Source organism: Sander vitreus, chromosome 7, assembly GCF_031162955.1.
Source record: "Sander vitreus isolate 19-12246 chromosome 7, sanVit1, whole genome shotgun sequence".
Taxonomy (NCBI): domain Eukaryota; kingdom Metazoa; phylum Chordata; class Actinopteri; order Perciformes; family Percidae; genus Sander; species Sander vitreus.
In genome coordinates, this window is record NC_135861.1 from 1,053,882 (window position 1) to 1,070,273 (window position 16,392).

General features: G+C 46.9%; 2 protein-coding genes across 2 annotated transcripts; both read left to right on the top strand.

Moving 5' to 3' along the window:
• The first annotated feature begins 1,055 nt into the window (after positions 1-1,055).
• On the top strand, positions 1,056-7,152 carry LOC144520232 (protein brambleberry-like). The gene is made up of 4 exons (XM_078253897.1): positions 1,056-2,004; positions 4,158-4,331; positions 6,256-6,413; positions 6,916-7,152. The coding sequence occupies exons 1-4, from the start codon at positions 1,724-1,726 to the stop codon at positions 7,116-7,118; spliced, it is 816 nt and encodes a 271-aa protein (XP_078110023.1). The 5' UTR covers positions 1,056-1,723; the 3' UTR covers positions 7,119-7,152.
• Positions 7,153-7,485: 333 nt separating this feature from the next.
• On the top strand, positions 7,486-14,923 carry LOC144520233 (uncharacterized). Its single transcript, XM_078253898.1, has 6 exons — positions 7,486-7,572; positions 7,661-7,832; positions 8,300-8,343; positions 10,448-10,592; positions 11,981-12,198; positions 14,817-14,923. Exons 1-6 carry the CDS (start codon positions 7,540-7,542, stop codon positions 14,856-14,858), a joined length of 654 nt encoding a protein of 217 aa, XP_078110024.1. The 5' UTR covers positions 7,486-7,539; the 3' UTR covers positions 14,859-14,923.
• The last annotated feature ends 1,469 nt before the right edge of the window (positions 14,924-16,392 follow it).

A 16,392-nucleotide genomic window follows, 5' to 3' on the forward strand; every position in this document is an offset into this window, starting at 1 on the left:
GTAGTTGACCCTTTTTTCCCACGTCGTTCAGGCTTTGGATGCTATTTCAAGGCATTTGAAATCATTTGGGCTGAGCAGCCTATACGTTTCTGCACTTCTTTATATGTTTCCCCCTCTCCAATCAACCTTTTAATCAAAGTCTGCTGTTCCTCAGAGCAATGTCTGGAACGACCCATGTTGCTGAGTATTTCAGTGTAAAATGTACTATAACCAGCATGCACAACATTTGCTTCCTTCCTTCCTTAAATATGGGCCATAACTGACACAGAATCAATCACCTCACTAACTGAACACAACACTGCTATTATTTTGAACATGCTCCTTTCAATGACAGATTCACTTACACAGAATGAGCAGCATGCATGTCATGACTGTTGGGTCTGGTGGTTTTCTAGGACTCTACAACACTTACTAGTACATTATTTGCCGGGAAGACCTCCCCCTCCCTCATCTGGTCCCCTTCCCGCAGGCTACAGGGAAGACCTCCCCCTCCCTCATGTGGTCCCCTTCCCGCAGGCTACAGAGAAGACCTCCCTCCTCCCTCATCTGGTCCCCTTCCCGCAGGCTACAGAGAAGACCTCCTCCTCCCTCATGTGGTCCCCTTCCCGCAGGCTACAGGGAAGACCTCCCCCTCCCTCATGGCTACAGGGAAGACCTCCCCCTCCCTCATCTGGTCCCCTTCCCGCAGGCTACAGGGAAGACCTCCCCCTCCCTCATCTGGTCCCCTTCCCGCAGGCTACAGAGAAGACCTCCTCCTCCCTCATGTGGTCCCCTTCCCGCAGGCTACAGAGAAGACCTCCCCCTCCCTCATGTGGTCCCCTTTCCGCAGGCTACAGGGAAGACCTCCCCCTCCCTCATCTGGTCCCCTTCCCGCAGGCTACAGGGAAGACCTCCCCCTCCCTCATGTGGTCCCCTTCCCGCAGGCTACAGAGAAGACCTCCTCCTCCCTCATGTGGTCCCCTTCCCGCAGGCTACAGAGAAGACCTCCCCCTCCCTCATGTGGTCCCCTTCCCGCAGGCTACAGGGAAGACCTCCTCCTCCCTCATGTGGTCCCCTTCCCGCAGGCCCGTCCTGACATCACCCTCCAGCATGATAATAACCAGCCGTACCGCTCGCTCTGTGCGCGATTTCCTGCAAGACAGGAATGTTAGTGTTCTGACATGGCCAGCGAAGAGCCCAGATCTCAATCCCGTTGAGCTCGTCTGGGACCTGTTGGATCGGAGGGTAAGGGCGAGAACCATGCCCCCCTTCCCAGAAATGTCCAGGAGCTTGCAGGGGCCTTGGCGGAAGAGTGGGGTAACATCTCACAGCAAGAACTGGCAAACCTGGGGCAGTCCATGAGGAGGAGATGCACTGCAGTACTTAATGCAGCTGGTGGCCCCACCAGATACTGACTGGGACTTTTGATTTTGACCATCCTTTGTTCAGGGAACCATTTTTCCATTTCTGTTACTCACATGTCTGTGAAACGTCGTTCAGTTTAGTTCTTAGTAGTTGAGCCTATGATCCCACACAGTTATATCCTGGGCCACTATCATAAATGGTTTGATTGGCTGTGTGGCGTCATTTCAAAGGTTTTGGGCATATTGTTGAATGACTATAGCAGTTTAAATCAAAAACAAAACAAAGACGCGTGACCTGTCGGTGACCTTTGACCGGGTGTAAATCTGGCTCTCTGATTGGCTGAGCACACAGACACACACACACACACAGCCAGGGGAAGATGGCGGCTCAGGTGTCCGCGGTGGTGCTGCTGCTGCTGCTGCTGCTGCTGCTCGGACTCCTGGCGGCTCCCGGTCTCTGCTCCGCCGGTTCCGCCGGCTCCGGGCCGGACACTGTGCGCGGCATGGCGCAACTGCAGCGCGTGCGGAGCCTCGCCGCGCACACCGGGTACGGAGGATGTTGGGCGCGAGCTCTGGAGCACCTGGATACGCGCTGCAGGGATATGACGTCGGAGAGCCAGAGCCGGATCGCGCTGAGCTTCACCTTCTGTCACCTGAGCAGGTAAATCAAGCACAGACACACACACACACACACACACACAGACACAGACACACGCGCGCGCGCGCGCGCGCACACACACACACACACACACACACACACACACACACACACACACAGGCTAAGACATAAGACGATTGAAACAGCTGTTTCCTCCATCCCGACCTGGCTGTAACTCCATGTATTTTAAGTACATGCGCAAATATCTGTGTTTATACAATAATTTATGGAAGTAAGACATGGAAAAGCAGTTTTAGAAAGATGAAAATATATTTGAGCCCACCAGGTAGGGGGTCAAGTTTTCCCATGTTATCCTATGAGACTGACGGGCTGGGGGTCGTTAAGGGCACTTATTTGGATGTGCATTGCCCTGACCCACGTAAAAACCTAGTGAAGCGACATTTTCCACAATAGAAACATGATATAAATGGGAAAACTTACTGTTCTAGCTATAAAAATGGCAGAATCATCCACAGTGCACGATATTTCAATAACCACTTCATGATGACGGCGATTAGTTAACAGACATTCACGAAGACGTACAGCCCAGCAACAATCTATCTAAAATAACACCTTGTGGGAGTACCATTCATGATATGTAGTAAAATATTGAAGTTGTGGGAAGTTTAAATGGCTTAACTGTATGTTTAATTCTCCCCCCCCCCATGCTGTTTCAATCGTCCCGGCCAGGAGGGACGAATGAAACATTACGCACGTCCCACGTTTGGTCTGGACTAAATATGGCCCTGATACAGGCTCTATCTGGACTAAATATGGCCCTGATACAGGCTCTATCTGGACTAAATATGGCCCTGATACAGGCTCTATCTGGACTAAATATGGCCCTGATACAGGCTCTATCTGGACTAAACATGGCCCTGATACAGGCTCTATCTGAACTAAATATGGCCCTGATACAGGTTCTATCTGGACTAAACATGGCCCTGATACGGGCTCTATCTGGACTAAACATGGCCCTGATACGGGCTCTATCTGGACTAAATATGGCCCTGATACGGGCTCTATCTGGACTAAATATGGCCCTGATACGGGCTCTATCTGGACTAAATATGGCCCTGATAAAGGTAAAGGTAAAGATGTGTGGTGTTACCTTGCGCAGCTGCAACGAGGCCAAAGCATGCCTTGCAAATCACATCAGACTGACCCTCGTCATCTCGTCTTCCGACTGAATGCGAGCCTTTTTGCGAAAGAGTGGTTGGCTGATTCTCGTCACTAGTACTTGGGTTTTAATCAATATCCATTTGGTTTATTTCTAACTAGTACTACTACTACTAGGACTACTAGCCAGTCAGGAGCAGAGTATGAGGGCGTGCCCTGACAGTACCTAGGTAAGGACTACTAGCCAGTCAGGAGCAGACTGTGAGGGCCCTGACAATACCTAGGTAAGGACTACTAGCCAGTCAGAAGCAGAGTATGTGGGCGTGCCCTGACAGTAGCTAGGTAAGGACTACTAGCCAGTCAGAAGCAGAGTATGTGGGCGTGCCCTGACAGTAGCTAGGTAAGGACTACTAGCCAGTCAGAAGCAGAGTATGAAGGCGTGCCCTGACAGTACCTAGGTAAGGACTACTAGCCAGTCAGAAGCAGAGTATGAGGGCGTGCCCTGACAGTACCTTTTGGTGTAAAGTCAGCATAAAACAACTTTTGAACGTACACATGTTCCACCAAAACAAGTTCCTTCCAGAGGCTATTTTGCAGAGTCACCGTTGCTCCGTCCGGCGCTCAGCTCTGCCCAAGATGATTGTGATTGGTTTAAAGAAATGCCAATAAATCAGAGCATGTTTTTCACCCCTCCCAGAATTCTGTGTGGACTAGACAGACCTTCCTCCGCAGCGCTGTGGAGGAAGGTCTGGCAATGTGAGACTAGTTTGTAGCTAACTTGTAGTGCTAGCTCACTATAGCTAGCTAACGTTACAGCTTAGCCGAGGAAGATACCATTAATGTTTACATCCGGCGCTGTCACGAGGACAAAATGTGAGATATTTGTACTTCAGTATTTCTGTTGCCTGCTATTTTATACTCTACTGCAGTACATTTAAATACATCATATTTTTTTATAAACAAAGTATAAATTAAAGAAAAGAGAATCTCACTTTTTCTTTTTAAACCTTTTTATTTTGAAAATCTCTCTCTGTCAGCTCAGGCAGGGATTTCCCACCTTGCCCCGAGGGGTCAGAGGTCAGCAGGTGTACAGGTGGAATGGACGCTGTGGCCTTTAACACCTACACCGAGTTCTTCACCCACACTCACTCCATCTGTCACTTCCTGCAGTCCGAAGCCTGGCAGAGCCGCGCGGAGAACACCATGTACAGGTAACACACACACACAGGTAACAACTACAGTCTGTAGAGAACACGCACACAGGTAACTCACAAATACAGGTAACAACCACAGGCTGTAGAGAACACGCACACAGGTAACACACACACAGGTAACAACTACAGGCTGTAGAGAACACGCACACAGGTAACACACACACAGGTAACAACTACAGGCTGTAAAGAACACCATGTACAGGTAACACACACACACAGGTAACAACTACAGTCTGTAGAGAACACGCACACGGGTAACGCGCACACACAGGTAACAACTGCAGGCTGTAAAGAACACCATGTACAGGTAACACACACACACAGGTAACAACTACAGGCTGTAGAGAACACGCACACAGGTAACTCACAAACACAGGTAACAACCACAGGCTGTAGAGAACACCATGTACAGGTAACACACACACAGGCAACAACTACAGGCTGTAGAGAACACGCACACAGGTAACTCACACACACAGGCAACAACTACAGGCTGTAGAGAACACGCACACAGGTAACGCACACACACAGGTAACAGCTACAGGCTGTAGAGAACACCATGTACAGGTAACACACACACAGGTAACAACTACAGGCTGTAGAGAACACCATGTACAGGTAACACACACACAGGTAACAACTACAGGCTGTAGAGAACACCATGTACAGGTAACACACACACAGGTAACAACCACAGGCTGTAGAGAACACGCACACAGGTAACACACACACAGGTAACAACTACAGGCTGTAGAGAACACGCACACAGGTAACTCAGAAACACAGGTAACAACCACAGGCTGTAGAGAACACGCACACAAGTAACACACACACAGGTAACACGCACACAGGTAACACACACACAGGTAACACGCACACAGGTAACACACACACAGGTAACAACTACAGGCTGTAGAGAACACGCACACAGGTAACTCAGAAACACAGGTAACAACCACAGGCTGTAGAGAACACGCACACAGGTAACACACACACAGGTAACAACCACAGGCTGTAGAGAACACGCACACAGGTAACACACACACAGGTAACACGCACACAGGTAACACACACACAGGTAACAACTACAGGCTGTAGAGAACACGCACACAGGTAACGCACACACACAGGTAACAACTACAGGCTGTAGAGAACACCATGTACAGGTAACACACACACAGGTAACACACACACAGGTAACAGCTACAGGCTGTAGAGTGAGTAAGTACAATACATTTTTATAGCACATTTAAAAACAGCTCGCACTGACCAAAGTGAATAATAACAATAAAATAACATCAATACACTGACAGATCAGTGATTTAAGACAACATCAATAGACAAACACTTAATTACAGACATAGCAGGGTAAGAATTAAAACATGGGGGGGGAGGGGTAATGTAAATAGGTGAGTTTCAATAATGATTTCCTAACGATATGTTGTCATGTCATTTTTTGAATTTTCATGATTTCCTAACGTTATTAGGGCAGTTAATACAATTGCTCGCGTTAGCTAATCGACGCTAACTAGTTAGCGTTAGCTAACGTCAGCTAGTGAGCTAGCTCAAGTGAATTGACGTTATTCATTCAGAGCATTACTTTTCTCCACGCAGCAGCCTTTCTGTTCATATCTCTACAGCCCTCAGATGAGAGGTCGTAGAGAAGTGGACATTCGGACACTCACAGAATGAGTCGTTCTCGCCGCCATTTTTTTTCTACTCCCGATTTCTACTATTATGACGCTGTCAATGGTGTAGTACGACGTCCACTGGAGGCGCATTGCGTATTACGGAGCTGATTTCAAGTGCCAGTGTGAAGGCAGCGTATTACTGTAGACATTAAAACAGACCTCAACTCGTGTGTGTGTGTGTGTGTGTGTGTGTGTGTGTGTGTGTGTGTGTGTGTGTGTGTGTGTGTCAGGTTGACTGAGAGCTCTGCAGGTGTAGCTGACCAGCTGCAGTCCACCAAGCAGATGGCTGAGGATCTCAGGGATGCACAGACCGCTGCTTTACAGGCGCAGCAGGAAATCCTGAACAACGGAGAGGAGCTGAGAGTCACCCTGAGAGACTCTACCCAGGGTAAAAAAAAAACACACGCATACAACCTTAAGACCCAACACAGTGTAGAAACTATATGTATCTATATATACATACTCTAGTGGCCACAGTGGATGATGAAGCTACTCTTCCTGGGGTCTCTATTATGTCATAACAATATTATAAGCTGGATTACATACATCCATAACATTCATATTCACAATACATCAAAAGAACAGAAAAAAACATGAAAACATACTGTACATCGGGGGTAAGACCAAATATAAACTTACTGTATATACATAACATTTATACTTACTCTCCACCCTGTCTGTCTGTTTCTCTCCCCACCTGTCGGTCTGTTGCTCCACCTGTGTGTGTGTCTGTCTGTCTGTCTGTCTGTCTCTCTCTCCCCGCCTGTCTGTCTATCTTTCTCCCCACCTGTCTCTGTCTCTCCACCTGTGTGTGTGTGTGTGTGTGTGTGTGTGTGTGTGTGTGTATGTCTGTCTGTCTCTCTCTCTGTGTGTCTGTCTGTCTGTGTCAGGTCTGCGGTCCGTCTTCTCAGAGCTCAGCAGTGCCTCCAGGGGCCAGCAGGTGGCGCTGTCTGAACTCTTTAACAGAGTTTCCTTCCTGCAGAGTTTCCTGCTGATGGAGGCTCACAGTCTGAGCTCCTGCTGCTACAACGCTGCTGCCCTCTGCACCGCCTTCCTCCTCACCTCCGCCCAGCGCTCCTCCAGAGCCAGGTAACTCCTCCCCCTCCGCCCAGCGCTCCTCCAGAGCCAGGTAACTCCTCCCCCTCCGCAGCCAGGTAACTCCTCCCCCTCCGCCCAGCGCTCCTCCAGAGCCAGGTAACTCCTCCCCCTCCACCCAGCGCTCCTCCAGAGCCAGGTAACTCCTCCCCCTCTGCAGCCAGGTAACTCCTCCCCCTCCACCCAGCGCTCCTCCATAGCCAGGTAACTCCTCCCCCTCCGCCCAGCGCTCCTCCAGAGCCAGGTAACTCCTCCCCCTCTGCCTAGCGCTCCTACAAGAGCCAGCTAACTATTCAGGGGTGTGTGTGTGTGTGTGTGTGTGTGTGTGTGTGTGTGTGTGTGTGTGTGTGTGTAGGTTGGCGTTGCTGACTCTGGTGTGTTTGAACTTCTACCTGGAGAGGAAGATCTACCAGTTTGTGATGAACTCTGATCATCCTGAGCACAAACACATGGTCAGTACGTGACAGCTGAGCGCCTACAGCGCCTGTGTGTCGTCGTTATAACCCCCCTGTGTGTGTGTGTGTGTGTGTGCGTGTGCAGGAGCTGGTCAGTGTGTATGTGAGTGTGTTGCGGCGCTTCATGCTGTGTGTTGGGATGTGTGTCCTGCTGTGTGTGTGTGTTCGCTACAGAGACCCGCTGCAGCAGAGTCTGCAGCTGCTGCAGCAGCTCCAAGAAACCCAGCGGAGCCTGCAGGAGGCGCTGCAGCACGCAGGTGAGTCACAGCAGGGGGACTGGAGAGAGAGACACTCTGACTGTCTGTCTGTCTGTCTTTCTAACGCTCTCTGTCTGTCTAACTCTCTGTCTGTCTGTCTGTCTATCTGTCTGTCTGTATATCTAAATCTGTGTCTGTCTGTCTTTCTAACTATCTGTCTGTCTTTCTAACTATCTGTCTGTCTAACTCTCTGTCTGTCTGTTCTAACTATCTGTCTGTCTGTATATCTAAATCTGTGTCTGTCTTTCTAAATATCTGTCTGTCTGTCTAACTATCTGTCTGTCTGTATGTCTAACTCTCTGTCTGTCTAACTCTCTGTCTGTCTAACTCTCTGTCTAACTCTCTCTGTCTAACTCTCTGTCTGTCTGTCTGACTCTCTGTCTGTCTGTTTAACTATCTATCTGTCTGTCTGTCTGACTCTCTGTCTGTCTGTCTGTCTGTCTGTCTAACTCTCTGTCTGTCTGCAGAGTCTTTGGGGGAGCAACAGAAGAACAATCAGCTGGCTGTGAAGGTGAGAACAGAATCTAACGTGTGATGTCAGAGAGGTGAAGGACGTAGATCTCTGAACGTAGATTGTGGTCGCTGCTGTTCATCGGAGCGATCCTGACGCGTGTTCCTCTGGAGGCAGGAGATCCAACCACAACTAACTTCTTTCTTTCTTTCTTTCTTTGGACATTTAAAAAGCAGATACAATACTTTTAATAAAATGCACATGTGGCCTAAAAGAAGCCATGAGGGCCTGTAAGAGGAACCCACCTAACAGCTGATGCCACAAACTTACAAATGAACATCAATAATTGTAAAATAACTTACCTCTTGTGATAATAAATTCAACACTTTTGTAACAGTAAAATAATGTTCAACACCTTTTTCATCTGTAAAATGTCCGCCCCGAGATGGCAACGGCAGAGACGGAGGCGGTCGCTACGTAAATTCATAATCATCATTTAATAGTCCGGGCTTAGTAATAGTTCTGGGCTTTTTGCAATGTTTTTGTCTCCTTTTTGCACGTTTTTTTCAACGTTTTTGTCTCCTTTTTGCAGTTTTTCAACGTTTTTGTCTCCTTTTTGCACATTTTTTTAATGTTTTTGTCTCCTTTTTTGCAGTTTCTTTCAACGTTTTTGTCTCCTTTTTTTTTCGCATTATTTTTTCAATGTTTTTGTCTCCTTTTTGCAAGTTATTTTTCAACGTTTTTGTCTCCTTTTTGCATGTTTTTTTTAATGTTTTTGTCTCCTTTTTTCGCTTTTTTTTTCAATGTTTTTGTCTCCTTTTTTCAACATTTTTTAATGTTTTTGTCTCCTTTTTTCGCATTTTTTATTCAATGTTTTTGTCTCCTTTTTTCGCGTATTTTTCAACGTTTTTGTCTCCTTTTTGCACGTTTTTTTTCAACGTTTTTGGCTCCTTTTTGCACATTTTTCAACGTTTTTGTCTCCTTTTTTTACATTTTTTTTTCAATGTTTTTGTCTCCTTTTTACATGTTTTTTTCAACGTTTTTGTCTCCTTTTTGCATGTTTTTTTAATGTTTTTGTCTCCTTTTTTCACATTTTTTTCAACGTTTTTGTCTCCTTTTTGCATTTTTTTAATGTTTTTGTCTCCTTTTTTCGCATTTTTTTCAACGTTTTTGTCTCCTTTTTTCGCGTATTTTTCAACGTTTTTGTCTCCTTTTTGCAAATTTTTCAACGTTTTTGTCTCCTTTTTTCGCATTTTTTATTCAACGTTTTTGTCTCCTTTTTTCGCGTATTTTTCAACGTTTTTGGCTCCTTTTTTGCGCGATTTTTTTCAACGTTTTTGTCTCCTTTTTGCAAGTTTTTTTTCAACGTTTTTGGCTCCTTTTTGCACATTTTTCAACGTTTTTGTCTCCTTTTTTCGCTTTTTTTTTCAATGTTTTTTGGCTCCCTTTTTGCATTTTTTTCAATGTTTTTTGCTCAACGTTTTTTTCATGTTTTTGTCTCCTTTTTGCACGTTTTTTTTCAACGTTTTTGTCTCCTTTTTGCACATTTTTCAACGTTTTTGTCTCCTTTTTTTACATGTTTTTTTTAACGTTTTTGTCTCCTTTTTGCATGTTTTTTTTATGTTTTTGTCTCCTTTTTGCATGTTTTTTTTAATGTTTTTGTCTCCTTTTTACATGTTTTTTTAATGTTTTTGTCTCCTTTTTGCACTTTTTTAATGTTTTTGTCTCCTTTTTTCGCATTTTTTATTCAACGTTTTTGGCTCCTTTTTGCACGTTTTTTTTCAACGTTTTTGGCTCCTTTTTGCACGTTTTTTTTCAACGTTTTTGTTTCCTTTTTGCATTTTTTTTCAACGTTTTTGTCTCCTTTTTTCACGTTTTTTTCAACGTTTTTGGCTCCTTTTTGCACGTTTTTTTTCAACGTTTTTGGCTCCTTTTTGCACGTTTTTTTTCAAAGTTTTTGTCTCCTTTTTTTGCGTTTTTATTCAACGTTTTTGTCTCCTTTTCCTACAATTTCTTTTACGTTTTTTTTGTCGCTTTTCTCAACATGCCGCGGGACCTCTCTAGATAGTCTGAGATCTCAACCCCCCCCCCCCCCAATTTCTGTATGGAAGTGAACTAGTGATGTCACAGAGTTGAAGGTTACTTCCTGTCACATCTCTTCCAGAGGCGGGCCGAGAGTAGAAGAAGAGAGGAGGCGCTGCGGAGGAGAGAGGAGATAAAAAGAGAAGAAGAGGAGGAAGAGGAGGAGTGCAGCAAGTTGGTGTGTCCGACCACAGACCACCCGGATCTGTCTCACCTCTCTCACATCGGTCCGTACCCGTCTGTCTGTTGACAGATAGATATTTATTGTCCCATGGAAATATACATCAACAGACAACATACAGAGATATGTATAAGGTTGGGTGTCAGTGAGTTTTTTTCCAATACCGGTGCCTGAACCGATACTTTAAAAAACATAAAATAAAAAAAATAAAAAGAACGGCACAAAACGACAGTCGGCGACATTAAAGAAGGGCTTGTTTATCGCTAAGGCCACAGGGTAAGAATGAAATGATCTATTAATAACTTATAACAGTAACTTATTTCACTAGTAAATTACTGTTGAACAACAAAAACAACAACCGGATGGGCAAAGGGTATTTTACAATAACTTTGAATGCACCGCGAGGCTGTAAATTACCAGTTTCAAGTGAATGCACCGTCTGTTGTTTTTCCCACAGCTACAGACTGTTACGCTCTGTCTGTCTCCGTATAACTGTCTGTCTGTCTGTCTGTCTGTATAACTGTCTGTCTGTCTGTCTGTCTGTCACGATACGGTTTTGATTCAGGGTCCTGCGATCGATATGAGACGATATCATAGATAGATAGATAGATAGATATTGATCCCAAAAATGGGAAATTACAGTGTTACAGCAGCAAAATATCAGTCACACAGCACAGCATCTACAAGGGGAAAGGATCCCTTCAGAGATAGACCTTTAAAACCTCTTTGAGACCTTTCTGTTTAACCAGAAACAGCTCTGAAGTCTGTAGCGCTAAACCCACCAGACTCCATTTAAAAAAACAACACTTTTAGCGTGTATAGAGCCAACATGTTTTCACATGTAAATCAGTAAACTATGTGTTTAGTTCAACCAAAACTAGAGCTGTGATGGTTGGAAAAGTGGAAAGACGACCCAAAACTGCTTTTCGTAGTTTTATTTTGTTTCTGTCGACTTTGAATGAAGTGTATTTTATGATGCTTAAATTCCTGTTTATTTACATGGAGTCTGGTGGGTTTAACAAACGCAAATTCACAGATGTTTTTATGTTTAAAAAAAGGATCTTACTCTTTAACAGAAAGGTCGACCTCCTTAGAAATCTTTTCCATAATGTTGTCAGACACATAGAATAATAATCTGAGTCTGTCAGTGGTGAAACCAGCACTTTAGTGAAGGTAAATACAAGCTGGCCCATTACTGTTAACTTACATTAGGGCTTGTATCGCCGCTGCCGACTGCAGCGATCTCTCTTAATACTGGACCAATGTCAAAGACTGTTGTTCCCATCAGTCACTTAGACACAAAAACATAGGAACATATGGTCCAGGTTGTAGTTACCCTTTAAGTGTCGCCGGCCTTAGCTGTGTCCCTTCTAGCCCCAACCCTGTCTCTCCTCTCTGTCCACGTAACCGTTTGAGTGTGTATTTGTACTGCAGGTTGGAGTACCGACAGTATTCTCAGCAGTACGGTGAACACCTCGGCAGCTGACATCACCCTGCAGCCTTACAACACCCACAAGGCCTCAGTGCAGAGTCCCGCTACCCGCAATGCCTCAGTGCAGAGTCCCGCTACCCAGAATGCCTCAGTCAGGCGTCCTCGCCACTCCTCGTCCTCAGCCCCTCTGGTCTACAGCATCCTGGTGGAGGATCATCAGGTACATCTGATCGGATCCGAGGTTACCCGAGAGTCAGGGCTCCGGCACACTGGCTGCGTGGCGTGAGCGTGTCAGCTGTGTGGCGTGAGCGTGTCAGCTGCGTGGTGGCGTGAGCGTGTCAGCTGTGTGGTGGCGTGAGCGTGTCAGCTGTGTGGCGTGAGCGTGTCAGCTGCGTGGTGGCGTGAGCGTGTCAGCTGCGTAGCGTGAGCGTGTCAGCTGGGTGGTGTGAGCGTGTCAGCTGCGTGGCGTGAGCGTGTCAGCTGCGTGGTGGCGTGAGCATGTCAGCTGCGTGGCGTGAGCGTGTCAGCTGCGTGGCGTGAGCGTGTCAGCTGCGTGGCGTGAGCGTGTCAGCTGCGTGGTGGCGTGAGCGTGTCAGCTGCGTGGCGTGAGCGTGTCAGCTGCGTGGCGTGAGCGTGTCAGCTGCGTGGTGGCGTGAGCGTGTCAGCTGCGTGGTGGCGTGAGCGTGTCAGCTGCGTGGTGGCGTGAGCGTGTCAGCTGCGTGGTGGCGTGAGCGTGTCAGCTGCGTGGCGTGAGCGTGTCAGCTGCGTGGCGTGAGCGTGTCAGCGTGTGTGGCGTGAGCGTGTGCAGCTGCGCGTGGTGGCGTGAGCGTGTCAGCTGCGTGGTGGCGTGAGCGTGTCAGCTGCGTGGTGGCGTGAGCGTGTCAGCTGTGTGGCGTGAGCGTGTCAGCTGCGTGGTGGCGTGAGTGTGTCAGCTGCGTGGTGGCGTGAGTGTGTCAGCTGCGTGGTGGCGTGAGCGTGTCAGCTGCGTGGTGGCGTGAGCGTGTCAGCTGCGTGGTGGCGTGAGCGTGTCAGCTGCGTGGTGGCGTGAGCGTGTCAGCTGGGTGGCGTGAGCGTGTCAGCTGCGTGGCGTGAGCGTGTCAGCTGCGTGGTGGCGTGAGCGTGTCAGCTGCGTGGTGGCGTGAGCGTGTCAGCTGTGTGGCGTGAGCGTGTCAGCTGCGTGGCGTGAGCGTGTCAGCTGCGTGGTGGCGTGAGCGTGTCAGCTGCGTGGTGGCGTGAGCATGTCAGCTGCGTGGCGTGAGCGTGTCAGCTGCGTAGCGTGAGCGTGTCAGCTGGGTGGTGTGAGCGTGTCAGCTGCGTGGCGTGAGCGTGTCAGCTGCGTGGTGGCGTGAGCGTGTCAGCTGCGTGGCGTGAGCGTGTCAGCTGCGTGGCGTGAGCGTGTCAGCTGCGTGGTGGCGTGAGCGTGTCAGCTGCGTGGTGGCGTGAGCGTGTCAGCTGCGTGGTGGCGTGAGCGTGTCAGCTGCGTGGCGTGAGCGTGTCAGCTGCGTGGCGTGTCCGTTTTTTATTTCGGCTCCCATGCTAACAGGTTAGAGCATGACCTGTTAGAGCGTGACACACTGCCTGCGTGACACGCAGGCAGTGTGTCACGCAGGCAGTGTGTCACGTTACGGTAGGAAAGACAAAGACATGTCTCCGTTCTCAGCTGAGGTAGACACATTAACTAGCATAACAAGCTGCAGTGTTTATTGCACATTAGCCTCGCAGCTAGCAGAGTTTTTCTTCTGTTTATAGCGGCTTATATCAATAGAGAGAGCAACAAGTTAGCGAACTGCAGAGTCGCCCTCTCTGCTCTCTGTCTGCTCAGCTGCTAGACGGGCTGCAACATATGTTGTAGGGTTTAAGCCGATGTTTTTTTGGGGGGTCGCCACTTTACCGGCAGTATGGACAACAGATAAAGCCACGGTGTCTTGAGAAGCTCTAGCTCGTTGTTTTCTTGTTCACTTTTAACTCACTTTACATCATCTTCGCGATCTCTTTTCCTCACAGCGGCACTCTGCTCTCCGTTAGGCCTACCGCTCGCTCTCCTTGCGCGACCACACGGGCTGTCACTCCCTTAACATCTCGTGAGGGGGTTGCGCCATACCGTCCCAGCCCTAGTGTATATATTGTTTGTTTTTGTTGTTTGTTGTCTATGAGTAAGCACATTGTGAGCAATGTAGAATCCAAAATTCCTGGTATGTGTCCTCATATCTGGCATATAAAGCTGATTCTGATTTTGACACAAATGCATTTAATAAATGACATGTTGATGTTTGAAAGTCTCAAGGTGTTGATATAAATGCAGAAGAATAAACGTAATAATAAATAATTATTGATTTTCAAATATTGCACCTGTCAATACTGCAGACGTTGTCTTTGCTGTAATCAGATCTGTTTATGTTTGTTCATGGGAAACATCCACGTGTACAGACGAGGCTAGCTGCAGCAGCAGCAGCAGCAGCAGCAGTCAGACACCTTTCTGGTGTGTAAAGACATAGAAAACGCCACGCAGCCGCCACGCCACGCAGCCGCCACGCTCACGCCACGCAGCCGCCACGCAGCCGCCACGCTCACGCCACGCAGCCGCCACGCCAACGCTTACGCCACGCAGCCGCCACGCTCACGCCACGCAGCCGCCACGCTCACGCCACGCAGCCGCCACGCTCACGCCACGCAGCCGCCACGCTCACGCCACGCAGCCGCCACGCCACGCAGCCACCACGCCACTTTTAGGGGGGAAACCCTCAGATGTGGTGGGTCCTGACTCTGACCTCTGCTCTTCTCTCTTCTTGTATCGTCATCTTCATCCTCGTCTTCCTCTCCTTCCTCCTGATTGGTCAGCCTCGATACAGCCTGAGGAGCAGAAGATCTGAGGCTCACTGAAGACGGGAAGGCATTTAGTTTCGTTTCATCTGCTGTAGATTTTACACACAGAATGTTTTTATTGTTTTCCTCAATATCAATAAAAGTACATTTTTAGATTTTAAACAGAAAAGTGTGAAACTGGTGTTCTTACGCTGCAGGAAGACACGACACGATGCAGCCTCAGTATGATGTATCTCATCAAAGATACAGCTCAGCCTCAGCAGCTGGAGACACAATGTTTTGGTATAAAAACAAATATCTTTTGCTACGTTTACGCCTCGCGTCCACGCTGCTCCGGCGTTTCAGAGCCCCTAAAACGTTACCATTTGGAAACACTGCTGCCCCACGTTTGGGTCTGAAAACTCCAGGTTTGCTTTGTCGTCTGGACGGACACAAACGGAGACTTCACTAAGAGCCAGACTGGGAAGTTATAATCACATTAAGGAGCCAGACATGTAGAGTTTATTGACATGCTTTTATTTAAGAGAAAATGTCAAATATGTTGACTGTATTATTGCATGTCTGATTTAGCTTTCTCACTTACAGTTTGGGCCTCATAAAGCCCCCAAAAAATCGGCAGAAAAGTTCCTTAGCCATCATAGAAGAAAGCGACAAAATTGTCTAAAAAAAAAAGTGCCAAAAAAGGTGCCAGAAACATTGAAAAAAGTGACAAAAACATTGAAAAAAGTGACAAAAACATTGAAAAAAGTGACAAAAATGTCGGAAAAGGTGCCAAAAACATTGAAAAAAGTGACAACAATTTTGAAAAAAGTGCCAAAAACGTTGAAAAAAGTGACAAAAAAGGTGCCAGAAACATTGAAAAAAGTGAGAAACATCAAAAAAGGGACAAAAACATTGAAAAAAGTGACAAAAACATTGAAAAAAGTGACAAAAACGTTGAAAAAAGTGACAAAAATGTCGGAAAAGGTGCCAAAAACGTTGAAAAAAGTGACAAAAACGTTGAAAAAAGTGACAAAAACGTTGAAAAAAGTGACAAAAATGTCGGAAAAGGTGCCAAAAACATTGAAAAAAGTGCCAAAAAGGTGGCAAAAACACTGAAAAAAGTGACAAAAACGTTGAAAAAAGTGACAAAAAGGTGGCAAAAACATTGAAAAAAGTGACAAAAATGTCGAAAAAGGTGCCAAAAACATTGAAAAAAGTGACAACAACATTGAAAAAAGTGACAAACATTGAAAAAAGTGACAAAAACGTTGAAAAAAGTGACAAAAATGTCGGAAAAGGTGCCAAAAACGTTGAAAAAAGTGCCATAATCTTCGGTAAAGGCCAAACCTGATTGTGAACCTAACTGATGAGGTGATGATGGGTCATTCTGCAGATTCGGGGCCGTTTGTGATTGACAGCCCCAATGAACATTAAAATGTTTTTGTTTAATTTGATGTGACAAAGTAATGTGCGTACCTGTTCCCATCTTAACGTAGAGCATTAATTATTATTCTGCATTATTTCCTCAAACAAATCCCAATTTAATACAACCCCATCGCAGTCTTTTCTCCAACAGGCTTGAGATCAGCTTCTGGCGTAATCCCAGTTT